This window comes from Pollicipes pollicipes, unplaced genomic scaffold (genome assembly GCF_011947565.3).
Source record: "Pollicipes pollicipes isolate AB1234 unplaced genomic scaffold, Ppol_2.1 Scaffold_4002;HRSCAF=4701_pilon_pilon_pilon, whole genome shotgun sequence".
Taxonomy (NCBI): domain Eukaryota; kingdom Metazoa; phylum Arthropoda; class Thecostraca; order Pollicipedomorpha; family Pollicipedidae; genus Pollicipes; species Pollicipes pollicipes.
Window position 1 is genome coordinate 37289365 of NW_023596420.1, and position 13132 is coordinate 37302496.

The window sequence follows — 13132 nt, forward strand, 5'->3', positions numbered from 1 at the left end:
AATCTATCAATATAAACTCACCTGTACCGACAGGGATCATGGAAGCAAAGTTGTGCTCAAGTAGGATGGACTCTCAACACGTACTATCTATCACAAGCACTAACTTTCTTTTCCGGACTATTCGGATCAAGAACTCCTGTGCTTCAGCGGTCAGTGACGATACCAAGGCTATAGAAAAACAAGATACCCCACAACTGATCTCGCACCGCAGCGAGGCGCAGTCGGCAGTCGGTGTCGGTGCGGGCAGTCGGTGGTCACAAGGGTTAGGTGTGCAACGACAGGCCGTGCGGGCGTTCTGCGGCCAGCCGCGACCCCCCTCCCTTCCCCCGCCGCGACACAGCGGTGGACCTGCGGGGGGGGGGGACGGGGCTCCATGTGGAAAGTGACCAGGTCAGCAGCAGGGAGCAGGCTGGCCGACCGAACGCCGACGAGTGCGGTGCCGGACCACTTGCACTCACTTTTTATGGGTGTAGGGGCCACGCGCGGCGCGGGAAGCGGGGACACTGCTGCGACACCCGACCTGCACTGCCACCTATCGCGTGTAGGTACCTGTATACTTAACCCGGCTCTGCCACCCGTCGTATGTGAGCGTCTGTACACGTCACCCTGTAGCTCTGCCGCTGTCGGAGCTGCTGTCGGAAGTCGTCTTCGACTTGAATGGGTCGGCTGCTTGCGGCAAAGACGACGCCAGTGCCCGTGTGGTCTGCTTCTCTTTTCTCAAATTTTAGTGTAACCCGCACGGTGTCCCCGCATTTGGTCCATTTTAGCATTGCCCGTTCGGATGTGCCTGATTCTCGGAGGCATTCCCTCGTCCATCCCATTTTCAAAGCCGGTGATCGTTCTAATCCATAGAACGCCAGCCCTACCTCAACCATTCCTGTCACCATCAAGATTCGCGAGTGGGTTTTTTACCCTCAGCTGCACCGTCGTTTGTCCGCAAACCACCTCCTCTTCCTAAACTAGCACGGCTTTTGTTTTCGGCAGGAAACAGATACCCTGCTGACATCTAGATATAACCGAATGTTAACCACTGAAAACCATCAAAAAATACATCGACTTTGTCTGCTGGATTTGAGCAAATATCTTGATGTGGTCGATTGACCATGCCAAACTGCCGATCAACTTGCGAAATATCGAAATCGACGCTTCTGGTTTGAGCTTCTTTCATTTCGTTTTAAAAGACACCCAGGTTGTAAAAAAGCATTTGCGCCCAAAATTCGCCGCTTCCTTCCAGCGCTGGACCTTTTTCCACGCTCCGCTCTCGACCATGACCTCTACAGCGTCCCCCTAAACCACCGTGGTCCGTACATCGAGGGAGTAGTAGGCCTCCAGGACGTCGGCACTCAATTTTTTTTTTACAAACCTTCGAATCTAGAGGCGGCGTTTAGCAAATCTAGATTTAGCAATTCGGCGTTTAGCAAATCTAGAATTGAAAATTTAGCGTAGAAGTAAGTTGTTGATTCAAATGAAGATTTTTTGCTAACACTTTGATTACACATCCAAGTTCAAGCACGTCATGCCTAAGCTGAAGTATGATTTTTGCCAAATTGACACTTGATGCGGAGAAAGGGACTCAAAGTGAACGCTGAAAACACGCAGATCATGCTGTTGGTACTGGTAGTGCACCAGATTTACTTATAACCCTCCCCCATTCTCTGTAACTTTCGAGATCACAACCTTTGAAGCGGTCTTGAGAGCCATCAGTCTTAAACTCCTCGTCGACTGCTGTCTCGCATGGGTCTATCATTGAACCGTCGTTACAAGCTGTTTTGGAGCTGTTTTGTTATTCTGTAGGCGCCATGGCATCTTGGAAGCTAAGATGTCTTTCTCACTCTCAGTCATTTCCTGTGTGGTCGTTGGTTCTGCTGCCCTCTGACTGATCCAATACTGTGTCTCAATAAACGGCAAAGACACGCATAATAACCTCACTCGAATTCAGAAAAGCATTTCATACGCGGCAAACACTACTTTCGGCCGCAAACGGTTTGATGATGTACCGTGTCTGCCAGGGAAACCGAGCTGCCTTAGCGATGGGTCCTTGTCTCACACCATACGGCATGCTGGACGGTCCCATGTACGCCGTCTGGGAGTGCCGGAGGCCTTAATACACGAGCTCCCGCCTTGTTGTAACACGAGACAGCTTAGCGACCTGGATGTTCCCATGCGACGGACAGAGGTGGGCCCCGGCGATTCTGTGGTCACCAGGCACGACAAGGCAGCTACTTGTCACGTGATTTGTCGCGTCTTGCCATCCCCTGTGTCCTTGGCGGCTGAAGCGCCACCTCTGCAGGGATCGTGAGCGTTGCATATGATTTTCGCCCCCCCCCCCTCCCCCCGCCGCTGTTCCTTACTTATAGCTCGGGAAAGTCTGCGACTGAGCGTGTAACTGAGACGAACGTCTTGTTTTAGACAGATAACGCGTTGCCGCTTTGGCCACGAGCTTATCGCGGATGCTCTTAATGTATCTTCGAGCAGGTCCTGAGTAAACACGAATCGAAGATTACGTTCACATGAGGAGAAACAACGCCACACACGAGTTTCTTTTACTTGAGCAAAATATGTCGGCTTGCCTGGTTCTAAACCACGTCACGTTGCACGTCAGGGTGTTGATAGCACTGCACTTATCAACACCCGCGCTGACACGCGCGCTGGCGCCGCAGGGCGAACGTCAGATGACGTCATCAACGGTGAGTCACCTGAGCTCAGACCAACCTCGAAGCGCTTGGTTCGCGCTGATACTACCGTGAGCGCAAATCAGCCTGTTGTTGCTTCGTTGACGGAACTCTCCGCTGGGGCCAGAGGGAGTCCCCCGAGTGCTTCAGCGTTATCGGCAGACCGGCGGCTTGCATCAGCCAGCGCCCGGCCGGGACAGCTCGCGGGGTGAGTCGTCCGCACAGGTCCCCGGGCCTCAGGACGCGTTTGGCGGTCCGTCCGCCCGGTCAGCGACAGAGCGGGGACCGGTCCTGGCGGCGTCTGGCAGCGCTGGTCCCAGCAGGGCACCAACCCGGCGGTGGAAACGCGCCGTGAAGAGCGGTGCGGTGTCGGCAAAAACAGCAACATCTTCATGGTGTTAGTCCTACGCAAAAAAAAACTGCTGAAAAATAATTGGAAAGAGCTCGAGTGTGCTGCTGCATTGTTGGTCTTCTGTGCTTCTCACGCGCTGATCTAACCTCGCTTATGCAAGCTACACATAGTTTTGTGTTAACTAGTCAATGCTAGTAAAATCATGCCTGACACAAATCAGGCCCAGTGAATGGTTTCATTTGCTTTTCAGCAGTGTGAGTGCAGTGTTTTCTCCAGGCTCGCTCTTCCTAGTTTTATGCGCGTTATATTGGGCAATACATCAACAGAATGGCGGTGGCATTGTGCTTTGCTCAGGCATTTATGCTGACCACCGTATAGATACTGGTAAAAGATTGCATTCCTCCCTTGAGAATGCAGCCGCAGGTTTTGTCTTACACATTTCATGCTCTCGCGTCAGAGTAAGACGTACGTTCTTTTGCTAGATGAATTAACACTTTAAACATGAGTGTTATCGTCCACGTGTATCTTAAGGTGATCAACATGAATCAGTCACTTTTATGGCTGATAAATGCAATAATATCGAAAAATCAGTCACTATTATGCCCTGGAGCCCTGTTTATTCCTCTAGGGACTTTGTTGATCTACTGCTCAATAGAGTGCATTTTCGCGACCGTGAGAAATTCGTGAATTCCACGCAAACAAGACAACAAGAAGGACTGGGGTTTGATTGGGCCCATTTCGACTACATGAATATGTTCGAACGCCGCCTCACCTCGCCCGCTCATGCATATCAACCAAACACAGTCTCCCACTACTGCAGCGTTTTCTTTGGCTTCGCAGGTCGCTAGTAAAGGAAATGTTTTAAATTGTATGGTTGAGCCAACGAAGCTAACTCGCAGTTTGTGGTACACGAAAGGGTAGATATAGTTGAGTTTGGCATTTACGCTTCCATGTATTCTTTTCGCCGAGGTTTGTGGTTTTTTCAGAAGCTTCATTTCCTACAGAGGTTAAATGATTGTTTTACTATTTGAATGTGGCCATTGTTCGAAACTGACATTCGACATGATCACAACGAATTTATTTTCAGAAAGGACACCAATAAGCCACCAGTCTTAAGTACATGTAAGTATATGGAAGAACATGCGATCGAATTTAACGCGTTAAAGGCATTCAAACGCACTGTTAAGCATTAAACACCACATACAGAAAGCCCTGTCGTTTCGTCCCGACATGAAGCACCTGATGACGGTCGCACAGGCGTGCATTTCTTAACAAAGGACGGCTTTGAGAGAAAGTGGGAGGGAGTGAGAGAGGAAGAGAGGAAGGAAAGGAGCGAGGCTGGGGAGAGGAGGGAAGAGAGCCAATGAGTCGCAGTGCCTACTGCCATTTATTCGTCCGTACAGTAAGAAGCTGCTCACTATAATGATCACATGTCTGCAGTTCACGCCATCGCACAATTCTACATCCAAGCTGACAAGCCTAGCAGGACTGCGCACTCTAACCCAGACAGGGACAAACGATTGCACAGAACAGAAGCGCCAGTGATCGGCTGACGCTGCCATGGCACCCGTAGCAAGCCTTCTGTGCAGCAAGCGTCCCATCTCCCAAGCTCCTCACCAGCTGATACATCTAAACGGTGGCATTAAGACGCGAGGTGCCACCGCACGCAGCAAAACATTTGGCACATGGCAGGCAGATTACGCGGTAGTCCAGCGGCGCGGCCTCATGCCAGACATACAGTGAGATGTCGCGTGATCAGCGAGAACAGACTCGACGAACGTCAGGTGGTTCACGTGTCCATTTGTGAGCCTCAGAACCAGATGTTTCGGGAACATCTCCGGCGGGTGTCTCCTGTCGCTCGCTTTTCACCATCTCCATGTGAGCGCATGACAAAGGCAGCTCCTATCGCTGGCGCTATCAGGCACCTGCCCGCCAGGAAAACTGACCGGCGGAGGTGGCGATATCAAGCGTGGCTGTGCTCGAGCATGGCGCAGGAAATGAGAGCTCACTGCGTGTCCGGGTCCGAGTCTCCTTTTCAATCCGCGCGCCATGTAATGTCAACAGGCTAACGCTATTATTTCGCTGCAGAAATGGAGAGCAGGCTATTATCAAGGCGTTATGGACCGCTGATCTCTGATCCCGACACTCGTTGCCTTCATGAACAGCTATAAGTAATAGCATCTTTAACAGCCGACGACTGGGCCTGCAAGATAATTTAACACATCATCTCAGTATTTGCTTTTTCGCATTTGCAGCCTCGCGTTAGTCTTTGACTAGGACGTTTCCAATCACGACGGGCAAGAAACTGGTTCGTATGCCCCTGAACTGCAAATTATAGGGTGTGGGTGCCTGGGCCAGGAGATAACGCAGTCGTTTCCGAAGGCACGGTAACATTTGCCTTTTCAAGCATTGCATATATACAGACAGGCACGAAGTTCCTGGAGTCATAGTCTCATCGCGTGTGGCCGCGGGCCCTCATGCTCTTAAAAATAGAGTGAGTAAGAAAAACAGGATGATCACGGTATCCTCACACATGTCACAGCGTTTGACCAAGAGCATAAATCTTTCGGAATTTATGAAGACCAGGGAAGGCTTTAATTACGAAGTACATATCGCATCAGAAACGCCAGGCACACGATGGATACCTTCCAAAACACAGTGCAGCCACGTGCGCCATCACGCGCTTCCCGCAGGCAGAGCAGCCCGCCCGCTCGCTCAACAAGCCTCAAGCAGCATCCGCTTGTCGCGCACAGGCGTCGTGTGAACAGACACACAACCTGACGCGTCCGGCAGTAAGCTGGTGGCGCGGTCCCGATACGCGCGCTGGTGAGGACGCGACTGGTGGTCGGCGACACCAGCGTCCATTCCTCGGCTCCCAGCGACCGTTCCACGGCTCCCAGCGACCGTTCCTCGGCTCCCAGCGACCGTTCCTCGGCTCCCAGCGACTGTTCCTCGGCTCCCAGCGTCCATTCCTCGGCTCCCAGCGACTGTTCCTCGGCTCCCAGCGTCCATTCCTCGGTTCCCAGCGACCGTTTCTTGGCTCCCAGCGACGGTCACCAGGCGCCGGCTTACGAGTACATGCTGTGATTCAGCCAGTCTTCCAAGCTGAACGTAGCCTTGTTAGTGCTGCTTGGGTCTTTGTCCCTGAATATCTCTGAAAGAGGGAACACACGACAGGATGGTCGGATGCGTGAATCATAGATAAGAAAGTTCTGAGGGTTTCATTCCTCGTAGAATAGCGAGGAGAAAGGAGAGATAATACATATGTCTCTCCTTTATTCTGGCCATTCTACGAGGAATAAGGCTAACACTACGATCTTATCGATTTGCACAATGTTCCTTGCAAATGCGGTCAACAACTTAAATAACTGTCAACGGATGTGTGGATTAATAAAAGATGACGCCACAGTGGGTTCCCCGGCTTTTCGCATTCGCTGAGAATGTCGACTACGCTGAAGCTACGTCAGCGATTTCGTTATTATGCCGTAGATGTTGTGCTACTCACCAATGCACGTCTTCATCTTTACAGCACATGCCATGAAGTCGTCGAAGGCTACCCGTCCTTCCTTATCGCCGTATCTGGAAACAAAACGCATATGGTAGACTTTGAAGATATGCAGGATGCAAATAATCCTACGATTATGTACTGCGACTAATATGCGCCATGACTTATCGAGGCACCGATTCTCGAAGTTGGCAGCTGAGATTCAAAAAAGCAATACGATTTTAACCGATGACTTCATAAGTGACAGCTTCTCACAAAAACACGTGAGAATGGGAGCGTACGCTAATAAACTTGCGAGATATGACAGGGAAGCGTATTTAAAAATTTAAAAAGCTGGAATGCGTCATACTTGGACGCAACCCCAACCCTCAACCCACCTAATTTTATGAATATCCTAGTGATAATTAAGGAAATATTTTAACTTCCACCACCAGCTGTCTTGAACGATAATGTAGTGAGAGAGTCTTGGTCTACAAAACGCAAGATCGTGGCTTTTGAGTTGGTACCTGTCCGATGCTTTCGAGGCTGTTGCATACACACATATACATGGCTGTGAGCAGAACAACCTCAGAACCTTATCAGGACTGGCTAACACCTGGCGGTGGCCAAAGGCGTAACTAGCCAAAACGTCATGAGAAAAATAACACCATTACGGAGTATGATGGCCCAAATTCAGTTGTAACAACATACCGTACTAAACGCTCTGCGGGGTAGAGACAGGGCTGTTGTCAAGAATGAGCATGCTTCCATATTCGTGAATCCCGTCCACTGAAACAGTGAAACTGAAACTATTCGTGAATCCCGTCCACACTGAAACACGTCCACTCCGACGAGGGGTCAATTCCACCTCCGCCCACGAAGGTTTTTTCTGAAATAACTTCCTGACGGCGCAGGGTAACCGTGCAAAGTTTGCATAGCTGTAGCCGATTCAGTAACCGTCCTTTGGGCGCGGAACCAGATGTAATTTACAAGGTCGCTGACCTATGGCAGGTCAAAGTAAGACCATCGCTGCCAGCGAAGGCAATTCCTAGGGACCTGTTCAATCTGATGCGACAGCTGAGTGTTAGACGAACCCATGTATCTTTGAGATCAGACGATCGAATTTAGGATTACGAGCCATTCCATTGACATTGGGTCAGGTATAAAAGCCAGGTCAAGGTAAAAACAAAATAATTTTTACTTGAGACCTCACCTTATGTGACAGCTTTTGACGCCTGGTTCGAATTACTTGATCATTGGGAGGTCGGCAAATGTGTTATGTGTATTCAACAGAGGTCAAGAGAGGTCTCTGACCTAGAATGACCCCAATCAGCCTTTGTTTTAGGAACACAACGCCTAGCATAATCCTTGATGCTTAATGAAATGAAATCAAACAATCTCGCAGGTTTTTGGTCACTGTGGTCTCCTGACTGTCAGATAAGATGTTTGACCTAATATAAACAGCAGTGACCTTTTGCGTAACATAGTACCTGGGTTAAAGGTGGTTGTGTAAGAGATCTGAGGGAACTTCGGACACCTATCTGGGGTTCGGATATGTTTGACCTCACTTAACCCGCAGTTCATGAATGAAGAAGCCCACAAACTGACCAAAGTGAGCTCACATGCAGGCATATTAATCCGTTGGGTTCAGTGTATCTGGCTCCTTTTTATCACCATCGGTGTATCTAGTTCTCTGCCTAACTTTTGAGACCTTAGGGGTCAAATTGACCCCAACCCACGCCCTCTACCCGAGTGGCGTCGTATCAACCGGGCGCGCGTTAATGAACGCAAGTCTTCAATGGATCGACTTACATTGAGATGCACTACCGAATTATCCAAATGTTTTCCCTCTTCGCCCGGCTGCTAACAACCTTCTCCATCTTGACCTTTCCCACGAACCTGTGCATCAGTGAGTTGAGCAGGTTGTTGTTGACGCGGTAGCCGGACTCGTTAAGAGCGGACCGCAGCTCGAAGCCGTTGAGGAAGCAGCTGCCGGAGCGGTCGTGCCTCCTGAACACTGACTTCCACAGCCGGATGCTGCTCCAGAGCGACTTGAACTCTTCCAGACCAAGCTGGCCTGAGTTGTCCACGTCCAGCAGCGCGATCATGGAGCGCACCGTGTCCTTGCTGAAGCCCTCGAACGTGAACTCTGTCGGCCCAGACGCCAACAGTCGCAAAGAGTATCAGGGCTGGTCAGTATACTGACGATACAACAAATATAACGGAGTTTCCTTACACCTGCATTCTAACGAACGTAGCCTCTCACAAAACACAAGGAACTCACCCTTCTTCAGTGCGTAGTCAAGCACCTGCTTCAGCTCCTGCCAGTCCACCTCCAGGTTGTCACCAGCGATCTGGTTGAAGAACTGACGCACCATCTTGTCGTATTCGGACTCCTTGGCCAGCTCCGGCTTGATCTGCCGACCCAGATGTAACTGAGATCAGACCGTAGTTCATGCTGAATCACATGCATTCCACGTCTAGAACCCTGTATTCAAACTGAGTCGGCTGTTTGACTGCAAAATTAATGAAGTCGATAGACTTCTTAAAATCGGTTGCATCTGAACTTTTCTGAGAGCACGGAAGGATCAGATTTGATTGACAGTCATCAGTACAGCAGCATACTTGCACACATATTCTATACAGGCCCAAGAGTGACAGCACAAGCCAGGGGTTGCAGCAGCCCAACGGTACCATGCCAATATTTTCAGCAGCGGGTGCCAGACCAGCTATGCTGTACAGCTCGCAAATTTCAAAAGAAGTCAAAAAACTTGGAAAAACGTCCGGGATCTTATTTGGTAACAACAACACCAGGAGATCGGGAAACCATATAAACAGCGGCTGTGACTTCACGTAGTCTTGTCCTGAATACCCTGAAGTCAGGGCCGGGTCTCTGCCACCGCTGGGGGAGGGGGCGGGCGGGGGGGGGGGGTACATCGTCGAAACCTTGACCAATTGAAGCGGGGATCACGCGCACGCAGTGGCGGCGCCACTACACGGGGGACGCTCACCACGTGAGTGCGAACCACCGAGTCTTCGATTATCTAGCAATGCGAGGATACGCTGCCATCAGTCGATACCAAGTGGAACACATATTTCGCTGCTCAGGAAGTGCCAGCTATGGTCGTTATGGTGGGGGGCTGACGGAGGAGTTTTGGATAACGGCATGGAAGTGCACGGTGAGGGGCAGTTGCTGGAAAATAGAAACGGATAGGTCGAAGGAAACCACAAAGAAGTAGTATAAGCTGTGGTAAAAGGAAATGAAAGGCATGTATTCTTGAAGACAGACGTTCATGGAACAAAGCACAAAAGTGGATAAAGATTCGAAAGTGGGATACGGTTGGAATCGTGGCAGACAAGTCACACACTAACCAGTGACAAAGGATACGGATCTGGACAAAGGACCAACACCCTGGAGCTCTGCAGTGAAACGGGACATTTTTAGACGTGAAACAGGACATCTGCATTTAAGAAGTATGTAAAGACAAATATTTCGTGCATGATGTGGTCATCAATCAACTCCAACATAACTGCCATGCTGTGTATCTGAATCTGACATGGTTTGATTCGCCCGTCGTACATTAACACCAATGCATCAGTGTTGTGGGAGTCGTGCTGTTGAATAACTGCGTCACGCTTACATCAAGAAGTTTTCGCATGCGTCATTGCCTGTTAGCAAACCTAAGCCTGCCTAAGCCTCAAACATCAACGTGCGTGTTACCTATGGAATGTCCCACAACTTCTCTTCGGCTCAACCCTGCGTTTCTGGACAGACACTAACCAGCGACTAGCTGCCGACCCCAGACCAGGGCCGTGTCTCCAGCCCAACTCACCGACTCGTCGACCCGTCCTGGGCCGACCTCCTCGTCATTCTCCTCCATGTTGTTCGTCTTCTCGGAGAAGATGCGGATGAGGAACTCGCCCTCCTCGTTGGGCTCGAACGTGCTGGGGATGATGCAGTAGGTGCCCGGCGGAAGCTTGAAGCGGCACGACACCTCACGCAGGTTGATGAAGCTCGGCGCGCGCGCCACGGACGTGTTGTACCGGAAGAAGTTGACGTCGAGCGGCTTTGGCGCGCTGTCAGGATCTGCGAGCTGTGAGCATAAAATGCAGTTAGCACGAGTTCAAACCTTACCCACTCCCCGACTCCCCACTCCCCCACTCCCCGCGGTGTATGCCATCAGCAGGAGTAGACTGAGGCGTGCAGGCACGCGTCCTCCACTCAGACCACACCTGACCGACGGCGCCAGCCGTACTGAAGTTCCGTATATCCCACTGACCACAGAGTGGGAACGGATTTGAACGGAGCGAACAGGCCCACGGTTGGGGCGGCTGCGTTCACAAGCTCGACTCCCACTGACACCAAGGAGCTCGAAGAGCGTTTGGTTGGCGGAGGAAGTCGTCCCTCGCGACCCACAAGAACTCACGTGATAGATGGAGAACCCGATGGTGAGGCAGTCCAGACCCAGCCGCCTTTGGGCGCGCCTGTTCTTCTGCATCACAGCCACGATCATGGTGCACTTTTGCTCCTCGTCATCCTCGTCTACGTCGTCCAGATGAACCGTGTACTGCGGGTTGTGGGCGAAGGTGTCTGCGGGAGGGCACGTCAGTTTAGTGGTTGGTGAAACCTTGCGTCCAGTTGCTTGCTAGTTCCGAACCCATGTGTGACTAGCCGCTGCAGCTGTGATTCGGAATGTGTGCCGTATATGTGCACTGTAAATGTTAATGTTTTAAACTATGCACATCTATAGGCCTGCGGCACTGCTGCCGTGGTAAAGCTGGCGATTTGTGAGTAGTAGGTGTTGCTAGCATGCAACAGCTCATGTTATGGCTGGGCTGTACCGTACCACCAAGCGGCATGTGAAGCGAACTCGTTCAGCGATGTCCTGGCAACAGTGCGTCACATGTGCCTGTCACTCATGAGAGAGAGGAGTGTCGCTTCACCGTTGCTAAACCAGCCTATGTTACCGATAATTTCCGGCTTGTAACCCCAATGTCTGACTTCGTATTTCCTCCCTGTCTGGCCGAATGCACAGAAGGCCGATCGTGAGGCACATGGCACGGTCTCTGTTGACTATTACACAGACTAGTCACCGGTATAAGTGCTAGGCATGGACTTCGTGGTGCACCACTTCTGTCAAGACCAGTGTGCTCCGTGCGTACTTCAGATGCCTTGCCTTACATTAGCCCTAAGGCAATGCACAGCAAAAAATTGTTTTAAAAACAGGCCTGATCTAGCCTTGTTTTTGGACAATACTAACCCCTCGCAAGCAAACAAGCAGCGCGAAAAAATGGCTTCAACCTTCAACTTCACTTTTCTGTTCTTCCTGGGGCCTTTCGAAGTAAGCCGCAGAGGGCTTATTATACGAGCTATTTCGCTTTAGCGAGGAACGTTGCTCATACATGTACAACATCGCGTGGCATGCATCGATGTCATCTATCCAAGCACCAAAATGGTAGTCTCAATTCTCACTGATGTAGTTCCTGCAGCCGCCGGCGGTGGCGCCCCGCACCCATGCTCCCTCGAACACGGACATCTCCCAGCGCTTGGCTAGCAAGCTGTCGTCGTCATCATCCAGACTGTCCGGGCTCAGGTTACATATCTCCAGGCGCTGCCGACCGGAGAACAGGTCAGCACACAATCTCCAGGATCTCCAGGCGCTGCCGACCGGAGAACAGGTCAGCACAAAATGACACCGCAAGCAGGAAACATGAGGAAGGTATGGAGGTGCCAGCCACGGACGTAGTTCACTAGATGGGTCTGACTGCATGTGGTGACAAGGCCGACGAAGCTCAAATCGTCTAGGCAAACTTTGAAAGCACACGTTTCTGCCAAGCTTAGCAAGTGTACTTTCCTGCAGCTATATCGCGTGGCCTGTGGCTGCATAGGATGACCTGTTTGCCTCCTAAGAGCCCCTCCACCGTTGGTCCGCTTCAGACCAAAAGCGTCGACTGACCCGACAGTTAGAGACGGCTCACCTGGAAGTTCCTGGTGAAGTCCTTGAAGGTCATCCAGAACTCTCCGTCGGCGTCGAACGTCAGTCCCAGCTCCTGGCGCGTCGCCTCGGGGATGTAGTTCCACTCGGAGGACCTGCGGGGTTCAGCACAGGTCACGTCCTCCCGCTGGCGCAGGCCGCCCGAGGCCGTCATCGGGCTCCGCACGGGCATTCATGGGTGCGTCACCACGGGTCGTGCAGCTGAAGGAACGCAATGTACGACACTAGAACGCCGTCATAAATTCAGTCACAGAGACTTGCGCGGTTTCGACAGCAGGTAAACTGGAACATTAATCTCACGGATGTGGAAGCGATACGCATGCATACATTGCTGTTCTAGTATGTGGATGTATAAGTACGCGAAGTACTTAAAGCAGTGCGACTCAAACTTACATCTTGTCAATCGGCCATTGAAATAAACCGGTGAGTAAGGGACATTATTCATGGCGTATATTTGCCGGCCCTAAACACCAAACAAACAAAATTTGTCAAATTGTACGTATAGCTGGTTCAGCTGCTTGGAAGGCCAACACATGACAGACATGTAATTGCAGTTTTTGCCGCAAGTTTAAAGAAGTGAAAAGAGAGAAGCCGTGCAGAATATCTCTGGAAATTTTTAATCGGAGTG

General features: G+C 51.0%; 1 protein-coding gene across 1 annotated transcript in view; it reads right to left on the minus strand.

Annotated features, from left to right (window-relative positions):
- Positions 1-3715: 3715 nt before the first annotated feature.
- Positions 3716-13132, minus strand: part of LOC119093240 (calpain-B) — a 32695-nt gene continuing 23278 nt past the window's right edge. The window contains exons 8-16 of the mRNA XM_037216159.1: positions 12488-12599; positions 11982-12120; positions 10936-11099; positions 10342-10602; positions 9520-9552; positions 8793-8925; positions 8408-8657; positions 6530-6603; positions 3716-6178 (exon numbers count right to left, since the gene is read on the minus strand). Coding sequence (XP_037072054.1) covers positions 6093-6178; positions 6530-6603; positions 8408-8657; positions 8793-8925; positions 9520-9552; positions 10342-10602; positions 10936-11099; positions 11982-12120; positions 12488-12599 — 1252 coding nt within the window. The 3' untranslated portion in view covers positions 3716-6092. The remainder of the gene's footprint in view (positions 6179-6529; positions 6604-8407; positions 8658-8792; positions 8926-9519; positions 9553-10341; positions 10603-10935; positions 11100-11981; positions 12121-12487; positions 12600-13132) is intronic.